The sequence below is a fragment of the Scleropages formosus genome, chromosome 11 (genome assembly GCF_900964775.1).
Source record: "Scleropages formosus chromosome 11, fSclFor1.1, whole genome shotgun sequence".
Taxonomy (NCBI): domain Eukaryota; kingdom Metazoa; phylum Chordata; class Actinopteri; order Osteoglossiformes; family Osteoglossidae; genus Scleropages; species Scleropages formosus.
Genome location: NC_041816.1, coordinates 27,622,901 through 27,640,976, shown reverse-complemented (window position 1 = coordinate 27,640,976; position 18,076 = coordinate 27,622,901). Strand labels below are relative to the sequence as shown.

At 43.1% G+C, this 18,076-nt stretch overlaps 1 protein-coding gene across 3 annotated transcripts; it reads right to left on the bottom strand.

The window, feature by feature from the left end:
- Positions 1-5,090: 5,090 nt before the first annotated feature.
- On the bottom strand, positions 5,091-17,835 carry LOC114909062 (protein KHNYN-like). Of its 3 annotated transcripts, none has more exons than XM_029255961.1 (9): positions 17,663-17,835; positions 17,120-17,401; positions 16,084-16,218; positions 14,065-15,725; positions 11,936-12,066; positions 10,743-10,839; positions 8,539-8,646; positions 7,573-7,674; positions 5,091-6,548 (listed from the first exon to the last, which is right to left on the bottom strand). In XM_029255961.1, the coding sequence occupies exons 2-9, from the start codon at positions 17,351-17,353 to the stop codon at positions 6,149-6,151; spliced, it is 2,868 nt and encodes a 955-aa protein (XP_029111794.1). In that variant the 5' UTR covers positions 17,354-17,401; positions 17,663-17,835; the 3' UTR covers positions 5,091-6,148. The 3 variants fall into 3 exon arrangements, with proteins under 3 accessions (XP_029111794.1, XP_029111795.1, XP_029111796.1); XM_029255962.1 differs by having other exon boundaries at positions 17,610-17,673; XM_029255963.1 differs by lacking the exons at positions 5,091-6,548; positions 7,573-7,674 and having other exon boundaries at positions 8,535-8,646.
- Positions 17,836-18,076: the final 241 nt, after the last annotated feature.

The window sequence follows — 18,076 nt, the reverse complement described above, 5'->3', positions numbered from 1 at the left end:
TGCTGTTAAGTGTCTTGTGTGTGTTACTGTCTTTGGCTTTAATTTTTTTTGTTTTACCCTTGTAATCATGGCACCAAAGCTTAAGTGTGATGTAAGTAATGGTGATGCATCAACGAAAAGGAAAACGATCACAACTTAAATTAAAGTGGAAATAATAAAGTAATTGGAAAAAGTATATAGTACTGGCGTTGACCTAAGACAAACATTTGGCGTAATTGATGTTAGATACAAACCGTACCTAACTGCTCGGACTTAGTACAAATTCGATTTTTGAGTATAGCCTCAAAAATTCCCAAAGAACTGAATCATAACCTCTGAGTCAGTCAAAAAAAAAAAAAAAAAAACTTTCTTGAGCTTCACAAAACTGGAATTTATTGCAGGACTGCCAGTATATTTATTTTTATTCTAAATGTAGGTAATTTAAGACTCACTGTCAAATAAAAGGAATTAGTTCAAAATAATTAGTTCAGAATAAAAGGAATTAGTTCAAAATATTCTTTTGTTTTTGATTTGTCATACTTATATAAAAAAAAATTGGTGTAATACTGCATTCCAGGCTCGAATCCCATTCCCAGCTGAAAGGTGCCTACCCAAAATTGCTCTGATTAGAACAAAGGATCTGCATCCTAAAACCCAGAGAGCAGGATCCCTTTTGAAATTCAGCAAGGGTCTTAAAATGCATCTCTTCAGGACCTACTTCTCTCCCATTCTCCTAGCTGTTCCAGAAACTTGCGTTACATCATTTGTCAGAATCACCGGTATGCTCTGTAGGCACAGCTGACCATGTTAATGTCATACAGAAATTGGCAGAGATGGTGGCATTTGACAACTGACCCTGTTTCGTGCATCACGTGTCTGTATCTTCGTTTTGAAATCCACTTTTGTTTACTCTGAGTTGTATGTTACCGGAGAAAAGCATCTGAAAATGAATGGAACCAAGTACTAAATAATCAGAAAATAGTACGCTATTATTAGAATAAGATTGGACAAAGATATCATCTTAATATTGCGGCACGCGACACTCTGGGTTTGGATAGGGAGAAGGACACACAGGTAGCGGTCATTTCGAACATTTTAGTAGAACACCGGTACACAGGGAAATAATGCTGTCGATCCGAGGACCCCCTTTCTTCAAAGACATACGCTTTTTTTTAAATTAACTTTATTTAATGAAGTTATTAATACAATACACAATTAAAAACAAACATCAACAAATTTACAGTCAAACAAATCCAAAACCACATTTCCTACTGTTGGTCAACAAAGCTTACTAAAAAGCAATCGCATAAAATGCATTGTCAAGACAATAACAAAGTCTCTTTCCCATAACAATCCCCCTTCCTGGCTTAAGAATATATAACTGACCTACGTCTTCCCCACAGCAACATACCCATGAAAGGACTGTCCCCCAATGGCAGCTTAACCTGAGTCATCATATCACATACATGCATCTTCCAAAACACATAAAATACTTCTAAAATACAATATAAAACTTTACCATACCCCCCAAAACCTAAAATCAGACAAATAAATACAAAGCAAACATACACATAATAAGTTAATCAATATAAAAAAGTTAGAAGTGCACAAAATAACCTAATAAAACAAGGCCACTAAAATCTGTGAATAAAATGCTATACAGATAAAATCCACACAAATTAATAGAAAAAATATAAAAGGGAAATATAGATATACAAGGGGGTAGGATACAAAAAAGTACAATATGTTTTAAAAAGATGCAGTTCCATAAAGCAGATGTCCATCCTTGGAGCTTCAAGCACATTTTTCCATGAGGCCTTTCCATCTGTCCTTTGCCTCGCGGTAGCCCCAGGCGATCACATAAATTTATCCTCAACTTCAGGTCAGCTCGAATTTTCAAAAAAAATACCATAGGCTCCCATTTTCAACCCCTTTCGGACAAGGTTAATGCGTGCATTCCACAATTCTTTCTTTGTCAAACTCACAATCAACCATATCCTACCAGAGGCTGCTTTGTTTACCTTGGGGGACAGTCTCTTCATGATATCATCGAAAGTCGACGCCATCTCACCATCTAACTCCCTGCACAAGGGCTCGACCAGTGACCGGACTGTGCCGGCATAACCGCAATCCCAAAACACGTTTGATCGTTTTCGAACCTAAACACTGGGGTCGAGGGCAGTTGGGACGTCCAGTCAACCCGTACCTATAAAGTTTCTCCATTACGGGTAATCTTTCATGGAGGTACTGCCAGTTTAAATCCTGTAGCCTATTGGCTGAATTCAAGTCCAAATGTCTTCCACAAGGCCCAACATCACTCGCGTTCCCCTCCTCTCCAGCAAAGCATTATATAACACTTTGTGCTTGAGGAGGGTACTTGTGTCAGTGTCTGCCGGAATGATCTTACTCCATTTCACCATCTGTTTATAGTGGTCTGGCAGAGACTCGGCCTTTGGTCCAACATTGGACCACGAATTCACCAAATGCCGCAATGGGAAAGACAGGCAGAGGGGAACAAAATGCTGGTACATTTTGATCTTAGCCGAAAGGCTGAGAAGCGATTAGGCTTTTTTTTTTTTCCCCCTTTTCCTTTCTCTCCTCCTCATGGATCAGAATGGATCACCAACCCACCCAAAGGTGGCTGGCTCCACACACTGTCTTACTCGACAGAAATAAATTTCTCCATTCATCATTTCCGATAATTAAAATCTTTAGTCAATAAATAAATTAATCCTAAAAACTGCCATGCAAACAATAAAATTTAAAATAATACTAAAATCAATAAGACCAACTAATATAAGAACCACATGGCAGAACCTTAAAAACACTAAAAGACATACCCCAAGGCTTAAAACCATGCTTAATAAATAATTAAAGGAAAACTTACCCAGAAACATTTACCGCTCAAGATGGGCGGTCCCCTGGCCTGTTCCCAGGGTGTTACCATACACCTTACTTACCGTTTTTGGGCAATTCCCTTTTCGCAACGTCTCCCTTATTGTTGTTTTAGTAGAGTAGGTGAACGATAAAGTACATATGCAGAGTTAAAACACAACATGCACCGCACAACAAAACTAAATCTACACTACATTAAAGTTAATTAATACATAAATAACAATAAATAAATAAGAAAATACAAACACAACCCACACGTTGTCATTTATAGGTGACTACTTAAAAGTCCAATCAGTGCTATAAATTTTTAAAATAGCGCAAAATAAATAAAATGTGCTATAGAAATTATAAATCCTACACCTAACATAAGACATATAACACACCATAAAACGCAACACTTACATGCACCAAAAATAGGGGTTACGGTGTTTTGTAAGTGCGAAAGGACGTGTGTTACTTACCGCAGGATGGAGGATCTCTCACAAACCTGTGGGGTCATAGCCAAAAGAAGCCTTTCCACCTCTCTTTGGCTTCCGAGCAACCCCACTGAGTGACATTTTTCTCCATCCTAAACGTTAGGTCAGCCCGGATTTTATGATACACACCCTGGACGCCCAAGTCTACCTCTGTCTGGACCAGCTGGGTTCTTGCGTTTCAAAGCATTTGCTTGGCCATGCTAATCACCAGCCACATCCGGGCGACTGCTGCCTTCTGAACGCTAGGGTTCCATCCCCTCAAGACTTTGTTGTACATCAGTACCATATGCGGATTGATCTTCCTGCACAGGCGAGTCACCAAATGCCAGACATCCCGCACCTGCCCGCAGTCCCAAAAGGCATGTGCAAGAGTTTCACTCTCGCCACACTAGAGTCGAGGGCAGAGTGGGTGGCTGGTCAATTTGTGCCTATACAGAACTACTTTGACCGGTAAGTTACTGTGTATACAACGCCAGTTCAAATCTTGCAGATGGTGATCAAGCCCCTTTGGCTGAAACCTGGCCCAGGTACCCTCCTCAAGTCCCAAAAGAGCTCGAGCTCCTCTCCTCTTGACCAAGGCCTTATACAAGGCCCCGTGCTTAAGGAGGGTCTCTGCCTCGACACGGCTGTAATGGGCGGGCCGTGTCTCGGCATTAGGCCCGGTGTTGGACCAAGACTTCACCAACTGGCACATTGGAAGGGCCAACCAAAGACCCACAAAGTACTGGTGGGGATGCATAATCGGAGCTGCCAGTCAGTTACATAACTGGGAGAGGAAGAGACAATCTAGTTTAAGAGGAATATCAGGCACATACCTCCCTCCCTCTTCCTTTGGAAGGTACATGACCTCCAACCTCACATACTCATACCTGCCCCCCCCCCACACAAGATCAAAAACGTCCTTCGTGAGGCCTCTCTGCATTGTGCGGGGCAAGGGGTACACCTGCACAAGGTAGAGCAAAGTGGGGAGGATGTCCACCTTTAGCGCTAATGTTTTCCCTATTAAGGAGAGGGACCTTGTCCTCTACAAACCCATTTTCCATCTTGCTTTGGTCAAACATTCTTCCTAATTGCACCTTCTGCAAGAAAGTTAACCCCTAACACCTTAAGAAGACCCTTGCATTGGGGAAAAACCATGAGAAGCAATTACACATTAAGTCAAAACACAGACACCCCTTTATTATCCCCTTAAACCCCCCCAGTGGTTGCACACTTCATTCACATCTTTCCCACAATGCAACTAATCACAATAAACATTCTCCGCTCGAACTCGCAGTAACGCAGGTCGTTACAATATGTAAATGTTCAGTGCAGCATCAGTATAACCACTTAGTCACTCAGAACATTTACATATTGTCATTCAGGGGTTGATCCAAATACTAACTCAGAATAAATATGCAAGATATTAAGAGGTGCCCATGCTGGACAGTATTGTACAGGGCACTGAAACCTGTAGAATTTAGTCACAACTATGCCTGAAGCAGGTGGATTTGAACTGAGAGACATTTAGACCAAAGCGGGGGGGGGGGGGGGAGACAGATACACGCAAGCCTTTTAACATGAAAACTGATTCTAACATACTAAATAAGGGACTGAAGAAATATAGGCTTTTTTAAGGGCACCAGACAAAATGTTTGCCCCAATTCAGTTAGTGTGAACACTGAACCCACTGCATAGTGATTAAAAAAAAAAAAAAAAAAAAAAAAAAAAAAAAAAAAACCACACAAATTTTATGGGCTTCTATTTTAGAATTTACCCCAAAGCCCTGAAATAAACATCCATACCTAAACCCAAACCATAACATTGAAGCTATAAACCCCTTTCTGCAGTGATAAGGAAAAGTTCAAAAGAGGCTGTATGCAAATCACCACTCCAAAAAAAAGCTATAGAAATAAAGCACTTTATTTAAATACTGACAATTCTGAATCGTAAAAAGAACCATTTTTGCACTCGAGTTTCGGATCTTTGTCTGTAGAATCTGGCATGTATTAACATATGATACCAACACCCACTGATGATCTGCAGAGAAATCTTGACCATCTTTATCCTCTGGATACTGAATATTTTATATATTACACATGCACGCACAACCTTTCCTCATGTAGTCAAAAAAAAATCATCGAATTGCAAGATAATTTCACCGAGAAATTTAAATTAACATAACAAGCTGTCAACTCTTACAAGGGATACCTTATGAGAACAAACATTTAAATTCAAAATATGCACCTTGGTGAAAGGAACAATCACAAAGGGTGTCTGCCATCATTTGGTACATCGTGAAAAATGCTCCTTCCTTTCTTTAGATCAACAACGTAAAGCACCAATTTTAAAAGATCACGAAGGACAATGCAATCACTTAGACTGGTGCAAGTTAGACAAACATCTGAAATGCATATGTTCAGTATGAAGTTTCTTAAAACAAATATTACAGCCATTAAGACAACACTTCAGTTAAAACAAAATAATTTATATTAATTCTTTGAATACCCCTCTCCCCCAGACTGTCCTTCCCTTGACATTACATATTGAATATCCAACCAAATTAAGCTATTAACTTACTATTTAAAAACTTTACCTTTATAATTATTTAACATAAAAGTAAGACCTGGTGTCTGCTCGCACAAGTCTGTTTCATAACCCTTCCTGGAGTTCCAACACCAAATTAACAACTTTGATATTTCAACCATCTAAGAGTCTTTTCCTGCTGCTTGGCTTTTTTTTCCCTGGACCCTTCTCTGTCATCTCCTCCCATAACCACACTCTTGCCTAAGTAATCGCCTCCATTTCTCCTTCACACTTTAACTGTTTCTTGCCCTTTCCTCCAGGACTTGCAGGATGATATCAGACAGCGAGTTGGTATCAGTGATGCTGGGGTTGCAGGTCAGAACCATTGTGACCACACTGTCTTCCCCTTTAAACACCTGACACAACTGCTCCCTGAGGTTTGAGGTCTGAGCCGCACTCCTCTCCTTCCCTCCACTCATATGTACTGGCTCCGGTCTGATTCCGCCCCTCCCCTTTCCTCTGCTTTGACCCCGGCCCCTCCCTCCTTCGAACCCATGAAGACCTCCTCTGTGCAGTGGAAACCCAACTGTCCGATCTCGGTACTGCAAGACTTCTGTCTGGGCATTGGGTGGGGGAAGGGGAGGGAAGGGGGATCCCAGTCCTGAAAATGTGTGGCTTCCAGGGACTGGAGATCTGCGAGACAAAGACCGAAAGAAACAGGAAAGAGTGTTCAGAAAAATACCTTCCATGTCTTAACTTCCTGGCACAAATTCAGTTTTATTGTTTCCAGCTCTTTGTATACCTGAACCATCTGGCTTTGTCAGGCTTTACTGGGTTTTTTTTTTCCCATTCCCATCTTAGTCATACTTCACTGAGCTCCTGACTGAAAGAACTGAATGGGTCTAAATGAGTAAACGGAGCACAAAAGCAGTTTTGAATAAAATTCTTTTAGGGGTGCAAAACTTGTAATGATGGAGGAAAAAAGTGCATTTCTGTAATTAAAATAGGCTCTCAATCACAGTAAAACTAAAAAAAAAAAAAAACTGCATGCCTTATTTAATTCACATTACTCGATCATTTAGAGGATTCTTTTGTTTGAATATAAATGACACAGGCACACACTGTCTGTCTGAACCACTTGTCCCCTATGGGGTTGCGGGGGAGCCAGAGCCTAACCCAGCAACACAGGGCGTAGGGCTGGAGGGGAAGGGGACACACCCAGGGCAGGATGCCAGTCCGTCACAAGGCACCCCAAGCGGGACTCAAACCCCAGACCCACCAGAGAGCAGGACCCGGTCCAACCGACTACGCCACCACACCTCCTGATGCCACAGGCAGCAAAACAAAAAGGGAGTACAGGTGGTGTAGTGGTTAGTTCTACCACTTTGCACTCAAAGGACTGGGGTTTCAGTGCCACCTCCTGCTGTAGTAGCCTGAGCAAGAATCCAACTCTAAATTGCTCCAGAAAAAAAATTACTCAGCTCAGCACTGTAACTCCCTTTGGAGATAAATGTCAGCTAAAGAAATAAATTAAATCTGAGGCATTGATTAGACACATCCCACCAGTAATGCAAATGTCAAGGTGTACAAGATACAGAACAGGTAACCCAGGCAGGTATACTTGTTAAAATACCTGTGTCTGAGGTTCTTGGTATATCCAAAGCTCAATACGTCTGGGGTTTATTGTGTATCCAAAGCCCTAGCACCTGGGGCATACCTGTCCTGAGATCGGAGGAAGTCTTTCAAGTGGGGTCCTCCACGGCCAAGCGGGTCATCAGGCACCATGAAGAGATCACCAACGAATGTGTACTGGAGCAACCTGTGAGAGAACTTGCATTACAGCAGAGTACGAGACCAGGAGGGTGAAGACTTTCTAGAGCAACACCTGCGTGACCAGGGTTGATTAGTGTGTAACAACAGAGACTCCAGCCAAAAGCAGTCTTTAAAGGAGAGTGAGGACCCTTCAGGGTCCAAGCAGAAGGGCAATACTTAAATCATAGCGAGTCTTCAGAGATAAGATAAAGGAGATGCGCAAAACCGCACAAGTTTCTGAACATTCCTTTCATCTCATCTATCTTTAATTCCTCAGTCTCCTCCCTTTGCCTCCCATCTTCCTTCAAAAGTGGGCATTCCTCAGCTCTGATGAAGAAATCTTCTCTTCACCCAGACTCAGTCCAGAATTACAGACCAGCCTCCCACCTCTATTCTTTCAAAAACCCTTGAATATGTCATTAACAATCAATTATCCACATTCCTTAGCCAGAGTGATCTCCAGGAGATCAGCCTACACTGAAGATCACCTACTCTACTAAAATTGCCCTTCTTGCAGCATCAGAAGCTCTTTGATCTGATAGCGACCTTCAGCTCATTGAGAAAGCTTCAATCTGACACAGCCACCGCATTCTCCTTACCTCACAGCATGGTATCAGAACACTACCACTGAAATAGTAAGATCTGCCTGATAAAGATTCATACCAGGTGGTTTAGTGCGTTTCCTTCTCGGCTTGTTTAACAATCTCAAGAGGTGTTCCGCAGGGCACGATACTTAGATGTTTTTTTTTTTTTTTTTTCTTTATCTGAACCACTTCCCTTGGTTTGGTCTCCATTTCTCATTACTTCTCCTATCTCTACTCTGCAAAGGACATACAGCTCTTCCTCTCCTCCCCTTCAGTTCTCTCTCTACCTTTTCTTGATGATGTCTCTCCAGGCTGGCGATTCGTCCAAAAGGTCTCTCAGGTTGTCATTCGTCACAATCACTCCATCTGTCTTCTGAGCCAGATGGAGCAGGAACCTGTAGCACCATTAGTATCACAATCATTACTGCTGACATGAAAAAATCCTTTCAGTGCCTTTTTTCCTACTTTACAGTATGCTTCATACCCTTTTTAATCACTGCTTTCCAGCATTTGCAATAACATTAAATGTGGGAAAGATATTTTTACATGTCAAAGATGTCACCAACTATAGTGCTGCTTCAAAATATTTGAAGCCTCTGCGTTGCTTCGTTTCACCATAGAATTGTTATTTAATCAGTGTTTCTCATGTGACATTATAAGTGTGTAGTGATCAGTTCTATATGCTGCTTAGGAGGAAATCGTGTGTGGTAGAAACAAGTAGTGCAGGTGTAAAAATAAGTGAACCCAAAGTTCATTAAGCCAAGTAGGTAAGTAGAGTCGGGTGTGTAAATTATAATTATTTATATCTTAAGATTTATCATTTAGATTTTATCTAATATTTTGAACAAGAATAATGACCATCCCTATAGGGTTCACATACTTTTAAGCAGCTCTGACCACTGGTAGTGTAATGGTCAAAGCTGCTGTTTTGGGGCCCAAAAGCTGAGGGTTCAAATCCCACCTCAAGCTGTAGTACCTCTGGAAAAAAAGGACTCATCCTGAGTTGCTCCAGGAAAACTATCCAGCTGCATAAATGGGTAAATAATTGCAAGTTGTTCTGGCAAAAAGCACTAGTAAATGCATTGTATATTTACAGAAATTAGACAAGTATATAAAAACTGGGATAAGTTACAACTATTCACTAATCGAATTTCACCCTTGAAAATGTGAAACAAATTTATTTATTAGATTATCAGAATTATGGCTGAATGTTACACCCTGCTGATAGCGAATGGTACAGGACGGCAATCCTGTAGACACCTCAACATGTCTTAAATGTGACAAGAATGCTCCATCAATTTGTATTACATGTTATGTGTTCATACAGCTACATTCAACATTTTAATGGAATAAACAATTTAATCTTGGTCAAGAGGACACAGCATGGCATCTTCTGGGATGTAAACCTGTAACCTTAACATCAATAGTACAGGGCAGTGCAACCTAATTTCTCAAAAATCACCCCCCCCCCCCTTTTACATAAGAGTTTTCCTTATGTTTGATGTTTACACCTTTCCCTTTCTGAGAGCCGTTTCCTTGAACTACATTCTTGGAGTTCTTCTAAAGACTGTAGTTTTACTTTTTCTCATAGTCCCTCAGTACTGATCATATTGATAACCCTAAGTGAGGGTCATTTTGGTATTCTCGGACATACAGGGTGCACTCCCCACACCCACACCCACACACACACACAGTAACATGGGCCCTTTCGAATCACTAAGGCATCTGAAACATGTCTTTAGACTATGGGAGGAACATGGAAACTCCACACAGACTGAACAGGAACAGATCCGACCCCCTGTCAAAGAGCCCGCATGAAATCGGTTATCTGCTGTACCATTGTGCCTCCCTTTACTTCAATCTGATGAGCGGGGGATAGGGGATGGTGGTTATCATTCATGCTTTGATCTAATATAGTAACGTTTCATTATTCGTCTTTTAGCAGCAACTGTTTCCTAACAATCCTAAAGGCCATGTAACATCTCATTTTAAAACCGAAAAACCTCCTGAGCCCAAAAATATTATTAGAAATGTTGGTTATGTACACAGGGGGGCATGGTGGCTCTCTCTGGCAGGTCTGGGGTTCAAGTCCTGCTTGGGGTGCCTGGCAATGGACTGGCGCCCCGTCCTGGGTGTGTCCCCTCCCCCTCCAGCCTTGCACCCTGTGTTGCCAGGTTAGGCTCCGGTTCACCACGACCCTGCTTGGGACAAGCGGTTTCAGATAATATATGTGTGTGTGTGTGTGTGGGTTATGTACCCAATATAGTGCATTTAATACTTCCCAATTACTCAAACTGACACAAGCAAGACATTTTAATCAATGTTCCTATGTATGCAAAACCAAAACAAGTTTGTTTTTGAGGTTTCTATGAAAATTAAGCACTTTTTTGAATTATACTATCATCCTGCCTCCTGTAAAATTAAAGCCTGAAAAAGAGCCACACATGGTGCACAAAAAGGGGCCTGAATGGAAGGATGGGGTGAGACCCACCTGTCATCGTAGGAGTTGATTCTCATTCCTTGCACCTCTCTTGATGGAGTTAAGGAGAGAAGACCCAGGTTTTGGAGCTCAGTCAAGTAGTGTTGCTCTGGAAGGGCAATAGAGGTCATTAAAGAACCCTAAATGTACAACTGCACTTTTTTTAATGACTATTGCATTCTCCCAACTCTTGCCAGTGGCGTAATAGCTAGAGCGCTGCCTTCCACTCAATAGATCCAGGTTCAAATACCACCTCCTGCTGCAGTATCCTCTAGTAAGGTACTTAAACCTAATTGCTCCAGTAAAAATGACCCAGCTGTATAAAAGGATAAATAATTGTAGTCTAAGTGTCAAATAAATACATATAACTTAACCGGAAATAACCATACACTCAGAAACTGCCCATATGACACTATTTATGCACTTTGTTTCAGCAGGACTAAATCAACACCTGAATTTTTTTTTTTTTTTTTTTTGTGTTTAACCCATCTCTTCAAAGTCTGGCTGTGTTTTTAAAATTATTTACTACTGTGTTTAAAAGCTGATTTCACTAAATCTATACTTAAGTACTGCAAAAGTATTACAGCTGCTCCTATATTACCGAGTTAACACTGCTAGAGGCCATCTGAAAAACTAAATTTCACCAATAAGTGTACCTCTGAAACACAAAGAAAGAAGGAGATGGTCACGTCTGCATTTTTTCCAACCCCCTTAAGTGCCAATGAAAGAAGACCCCAGCAGCTGCTGAAATTTAACATTGAGTGAAAATCTGTGCAAAATAAAATATGGTAAAGCTTCATTACGCCTCATCAGCGAGTCTCCAAAGAACCTGGAATAATCTGCAAAAGATCCACTCCAACACTTCACAGTAAGAGAAACTGGTCCAGTGAGGACTGGGTCTGGCAATCTGGTTTATGGCTCAACAGAGACATTCTCCAGATTCTCTAGATTCTCCAGGTTCAGGTGTATTTGTTTCTTCGCCCTATGCCTGTGTTCAAGCCCTCTGTGTCAATGCATGAGAAGAGCGCTCTATAAAAATAAATAGAACTGAAAATTAATTGTCTGGCAGCAGAATGTAACCACATGGCAACATCACACATTCAGGAACCTGAAGATCCCTTTACCCTTTTTGTCTCCCTCCCCACACACACACACACACACACACACACACATTTTACACCTGTCGCTGTTTCTCAAAAGCCCACCTGTGACCTTCGGATGTCTCTTCAGCCGCCACTGGGGGACAAAGGTGGTGACGTTGCGGTGGCCCCGGTTCCAGAAGAACTGGACTGCTAAGGCGATGCCACGGCATGAGAAAAACTGACTAAGACCATGGCTGGGTGGACAGGAAGGTAAAGATTATTAGGGGATTATTCTGTAAGGCTTCCTATCAACTCCCTGTCTCTGACATACATTTTACAGATATAATCTTGTGCTGAAGTGTAGTTCCATTTCACAGTTATATTATCGTTATGACCATATTATAATATCCCATTTGGGGTGCCTCGTGACGGACTGGCGTCCCCCTCCAGCCTTACCCCCTGTGTTGCTGGGTTAGGCTCTGGCTCTCCGCGACCCCGAATGGGACAAGCGGTTCAGACAGTGTGTGTGTGTGTGTACTCTGTTGTTCTAAAGATATTATTCTTTTCCTTTTACTGATTATGGTGAACTACACAGAAGCACTGAACAGCACTGTGATTAGAGCTGCTGCCTTTCAATCCAAAAGTTTCTGGTTCAAATCCTGTCTACAGCGATAGTACCCTTGAGCAAGGTACTTAACCCAGGGGTGGGCAAACTTTTTGACTCAAGGGCCACACTGTGTTTTAAAATTTGACAGACGGGCCGGGCCAGTAGCAGATGGGAGGAGGGTGAACTAATAAAAATTACATGTTAAACCCATTACCTAAAAAGTAAAGAAAACTTTTATTCAATTTCAGTGGGAACAGTGTTGTTGGTGAACAGCACTATCTAGTGGAATCAATAATTGAAACGCAGGGTATTGCAGGAAAAATGCGAAATGATGCGGTCTTTAGGACAATTTTGGAAATACTTGACGGGCCGGATTAAACAGCCCAACGGGCCGTAGTTTGCCCACCACTGTACTTAATCTATAGTGCTCCAGTAAAAATTACCAGCTGTATCAATGGGTAAACATTCCCAAGTTGTTTTGGAGAAATGTGTAAGTGAATAAATGTAAATACAGAGTGTTTTAGAATACACAGTATATGTATTTAGGTATCTGGTAATTTTCCACAAAAGCAGGGATGGGACCCTAAAGGCCTTGACCGCTTTTGTTTTCAGAACGCCCTGATATGCAAGTTTCAGGGTGTATTAAAAGGCAAAACAGAAAATGCGCTAGGCAACAAGCAGAAAACACACGGGCACATTAACATCAGCGCAGCCGTACTTCCTTTTCAAATGTGTATGAAATCAAACGTAAAAATTTAAGCTGGTAGTGTATTGGTCAGAGCTGCTGCCTTTAGACCCAAAGGTTGCAGGTTCAAATCCCACATTTAGTTGCAGTACCCTTGAGCAAGGGATTAACTCTAACTTGCTCCAGTAAAACCCCCAGCTGTATAAATGGTAAATCACTTGTAAGTAACTTAACATTGTAAGCTGCTTTGGCGAAGTGTCAGCTAAATAAATAAATGGAAATATCAGCTTTGAGGTGACCCATCACTGAGATTCCAAAGAACCTCGAACCGTCTGAAAAAAGATCAGTTCCAGTACACTGTTGCTGCGTAAATGCATTTACGTTGACATTTATTCATTTAGCTGACACTTCTCTCCAAAGCAACTTACAATGTGAAGGTTACAATTATTTACCCATTTATACAGCTGGATAATTTTACTGGAGCAATTGAGGGTAAGTACCTTACTCAAGGGTACTACAGCTGGAGGTGAGGCTCAAATCTGCAACCTTTGGGTCCAAAGGCAGTTGTTCTAACCACTACACTACAGGCTGAGAAAAACAAACTTAAGACTTATGAGAAAGTGTTATAAGAGTGCAATAGTGTGTAGAAAACCTGCACACACTGGGGAATGGAGAAGCTATAAAGAGTTCGTACCGAGCAGACTGACTCCCCATCCATTTTCAGTGTGAAATCAGAATTGTTTACTCAAGAAAAGATAAACGTTGCATTATTTTTCCCCTACATTTCACTAAGGATTTATTTTCCCGATTGCACATTTGATATGCTCACATATAAATGTAAATAAATTCAGGAAGTGTATATTTATTTGGTCCTAGTATAACAGGGCGAGATGTTGAATGTTCTACATCTCGGGTCTTCACTGAACTGTTTCAGCCCATTTCCATACCCCCTCGACTCACCTCATGGCAACGTTGCTCCCATCGATGATCACGCGCCGTAGGCTGGGGTCCCCGGGGCTATCAGTCAGCTTCAGGTCAAAGGGCGTTAACAAGCTATCGAGGAATCGCTGTTCACCCGTTACCATAACTGCTGGGGTGACGTTCACCAGGCCGGGTTGATCCTGGGACTTCACCGAGAGTGGGGAGCAGGCGCTCAAGGCAGGTGGAACACCTGGAGGGTATGTGGGCTTGGGGGGTCCCCTGACATCACTTCCTGGGCTTAGTGGAAGCAGGACTGGCGGGTTATCCATACTCACAGCATCGCTACTCACGTCACCTGATTCTGAAGCGCGATGAGACTTCTTCTCATGTCTCCCTCTGCCCTTTGCTCCCCTCTTGTGCTCCACAGCAGGAGATGTGCGAGCTTCCCAATGTCTCCCTGCCCCACCCCCAACTCCTCGTCCCAACTCCTTCCCCTTCCCTCTTCCCCTCATGGCCTCTTTCTGCAGCTCCTTGAGCAGGTCTCCTGTGGACAGACCTGGGAGGTTGTTGTACAGCTCTATGACCCTCTCTTCTGGGTATCCACAGCTGGCGGCGGCATTCTTCAGCACTCCCAGAACAAAGTCATCCTTCCCCACCGCTGTTGCGTTTTCCTCACACGCAGCCTCCCCTTCCCCTGTCACCAGCTCTGCTGCCCCCCTCTGCCCTTTATTCCTACCTCTCTGCTCTTTATCACTGTCCTCCTCTCGCTCCCTGCTTGGATCTCCTGCAGCATCTTCCTCTTCCCCCCATCTTCCCACACCTGTGTGCGAGTGACCTGTCGGGACATGTGTCCGCTCTTCTTCTGCCTTCTTATCTTGCTCCTGCTGGACAAGGTCCAAAATCTGGGAGACCTCTTTTGGACCAGTCTTAGCCAAGACTCTCTTTACCACATCTTCACTGTACCCCATAGCTGTAAAGAACTTCAGCTGGAGTCCAAACTCCTCAGCACTGCCCACTGACAGCGCCAGCCCTTCCTCCTCCCCCAGCTCTTGAGGTCCATGTCTGTAACCTCTGTCTTCCATCTGTGGACTCTGTAGGGGGTCATGGATTGGGGGGACAACCTGACAGGATGAATCAAGTGCTGCCGACTCCTTCAGCTCCTCAACATTTCTCTCTCCCAAGTGTTGCTTTTCTCCACTGAACTTCTGGACGGTTTGACACCGTGGCTGATGAGATGGTGGAACTTGTGAAAATCCAATCATTCTTCCATTGTAGAGATATGGATTCTCCAAGTTGGTGTGACCCTGTACGTATCCTTCTTTGTCCCAAGGTGTCCATCTTAGGACATCCCTCAGCATAGACCTCTCTGCCTCTCCTGCTTCTCTGTATCCCTCTACAGAGGCAAACCCTGGACCTTCTCCCTCAATGACCAGTCTGGACTCTCTTACCACATTCAGCAGAATCTCTTTCACCGGCCTAGGCAAGAGCAGCAGGTCCAATGTGTGTCGGTCCGACCACTGCTCAACCAGAACCTTGAAAGCCCGGCGGGAATCAAGGCAATCTCCTAACACATCCACTCCAGCTTCAATGTTCTGTCCTTGACTAGCCCTGTAATTCTCCAACAGGGTGAGTATGAGGGAATAGGCCTGGACCACAGGCTCCATCAGACCAGAAACAAGCATGGATCCTTGAGAAACTGTCTGGAGAACAGAGGGAGAGACAGAAACAGACAAACTTGAGAGCAAATAAATAATAAGTCAGCCAAGTTTTTTTCCAAGAGTTTTAAAGCATTTGATCTCACTTCAAGTGATCATGAGCCACGCCAAATACAGATCACGCGTTAACCAATGGCGTCAAATTTTGTCCATGACAAGGGCACTGGTACACAACCATCTTGTTTCCATCGAGAAGACCTAAAAATGTACTTTTCCAGGGCCAACGTGCACCATCAAACATCTCATGTCATGTGAAGTATCAAGAGAAATTCTACCTCATTGCCTCTCCATTTGCACCAGTGCAGCTTCCCGTTTTTATAGCCCCAAACCCTTGGTTCCTCACCACCATGAGTGCAGAGGTATTCCTGATCAGGCAGTCCATGAACAACCCTCTGGCACCACAAAACACACAATTTAAGGCCTCTGGGTACGATATCTCTTGCTGCTCTTCCTGGTTCACCAAACCTTTCACAAAAAGCTGAAATATGGCAGAGAGAAGCAGAATAAGACAATAAAACCATAACAAGGGCTCAAGCAAATTTTTGAATGTCTAACACGATCACACAAGGAGGATGGCAAAGCAAGAAGAAGTAAAGAACCAAAAAAAGGATGGCAGTGTTTGTCTATATGAGCAAGACAGTCCAAGAAGGAGTAAAGAAGCCTGGAAAGGCAAGTCTGGCAGAGCCAACAGGTGGAAAAACAGCACCAAACGGTTCTGGTCAGCAAGATGACCGAAACACAAGACAATGAAGACCAATAAAGCAAAGAAATGCAAGGAAATGAGCAGAGCTACACAATTCAGTCTAACAGGAAGGAAGCAAGTATGGCCAAATACCAGTGCTGTGGAGTCGGAGTCGTAGTCGGAAGCAATCATTGGGTTGCTGGAGTCAGAGTTGGTAAAAATGTACTCCGACTAAATGTACCACATATGCCGGTGTATAAGTCGACCCTCAAAAATTAGAGGTATAAGAAATCTTTAGGCCTATATTCACCAGATAAGTCGACCCCCAAAATAATGTGCAACTTGTGGGCAGTGCTGTGGAGTCGGAAGCAATTTTTGGGTTACTTAATTCGGAGTTGAAGGTTTTGTGTACTGACTTCGCAGCCCTGCTATAGACACAGAAGCAATTCAGCGACTAGGCAAATGAGCATGACTGATGTAACAGTGTCGACATGCAAATAAGCTTGGTAAAGCAGCAGGATCAACAAGAGCACCGGAGCATGTAGGACCAACACAACAACGATGACAGCAAGCGAAAGAGAAGGGACAGAAGCGAAGATGAATGGTCACAACCAGAAACGAGTCATCTGACTGTGACATCTGAGTATTACATCATAGTTTCCAAAAAAAAAAAAAAAAAAAAAAAAGAGAGAGAAACCTTGGCCGCCTCCACTTCCGTTTTGTCTCCAGTCATCTTCAGCCAAGTCTGATCGTTTCCAGGAAACAATGATTCCTCCTCGCCCCCGATTACAAACTTGACCCTGAACACACGCTCCACCATGGGCTGGAGGGACTGCACCAGCCTCTGCACCCCCGTAGGGCACGCGAACTCATCCACCACCAGCTCTCTGTCGCCGCCTAGCGTCAGAGGAAAGTACTGCGCCGATGCCATGGCAGTCCCGCGGGGGCGTGTTCAGGTGTGAGAGTCATAAAGAGCTCCCTGCCAACAAAGAAGAAAACACATTCGTTAATAAACTACACTCCGTCAGTGACAAACATAAGGCACCGACCGTCGCGATTTTATATATTAATGCAACACACACAGGTGGCTCCGGCCGCAAGAAGCGCGCTCGTAACTTAGCGCCTTTTTTTCTTGAGAGTATTAATTCACATTGAAGTTAAAGTAAGTGAAACCGATAAAACGTCACCTAAGCAACCCAGAGGTCCCCTTGTGGAAGAAATGCTGGCTGGGCTGTTTTACCTCACTTTTCGTGTGCGAATTGTCGCAGGAGACGCAGCAGAGGTTTCGATCGCAGCTCCTACCGCGCCTTCCGCAGACTCACCGCTTGCTGACGCCACAACTTTAAGGAACTATACTCTATTTCAAACGTCTCCTACATACGTGATGCTCGTGTTCTTATTAAAAAAAAAAAGAGAAAAAAGAACAGCGTAAGACGCCATACAGCCAGAGAATGCGAATATAAGGGAAACGTCGGCTATTTCGTAAAGCGTGGGGGTTTTTTTTGATTAAACTGAAACTCTTTCTGGAGACCGTAAACTTCATAATACAAGCGCAATACAGCGCTTCCCGAGATAGTTCGATACTTCCACTTTCTAGTGGCTCCATAAAAAACAGGTACGGGGGACAGTAAACCTTCCTTTATTTCATATCAAA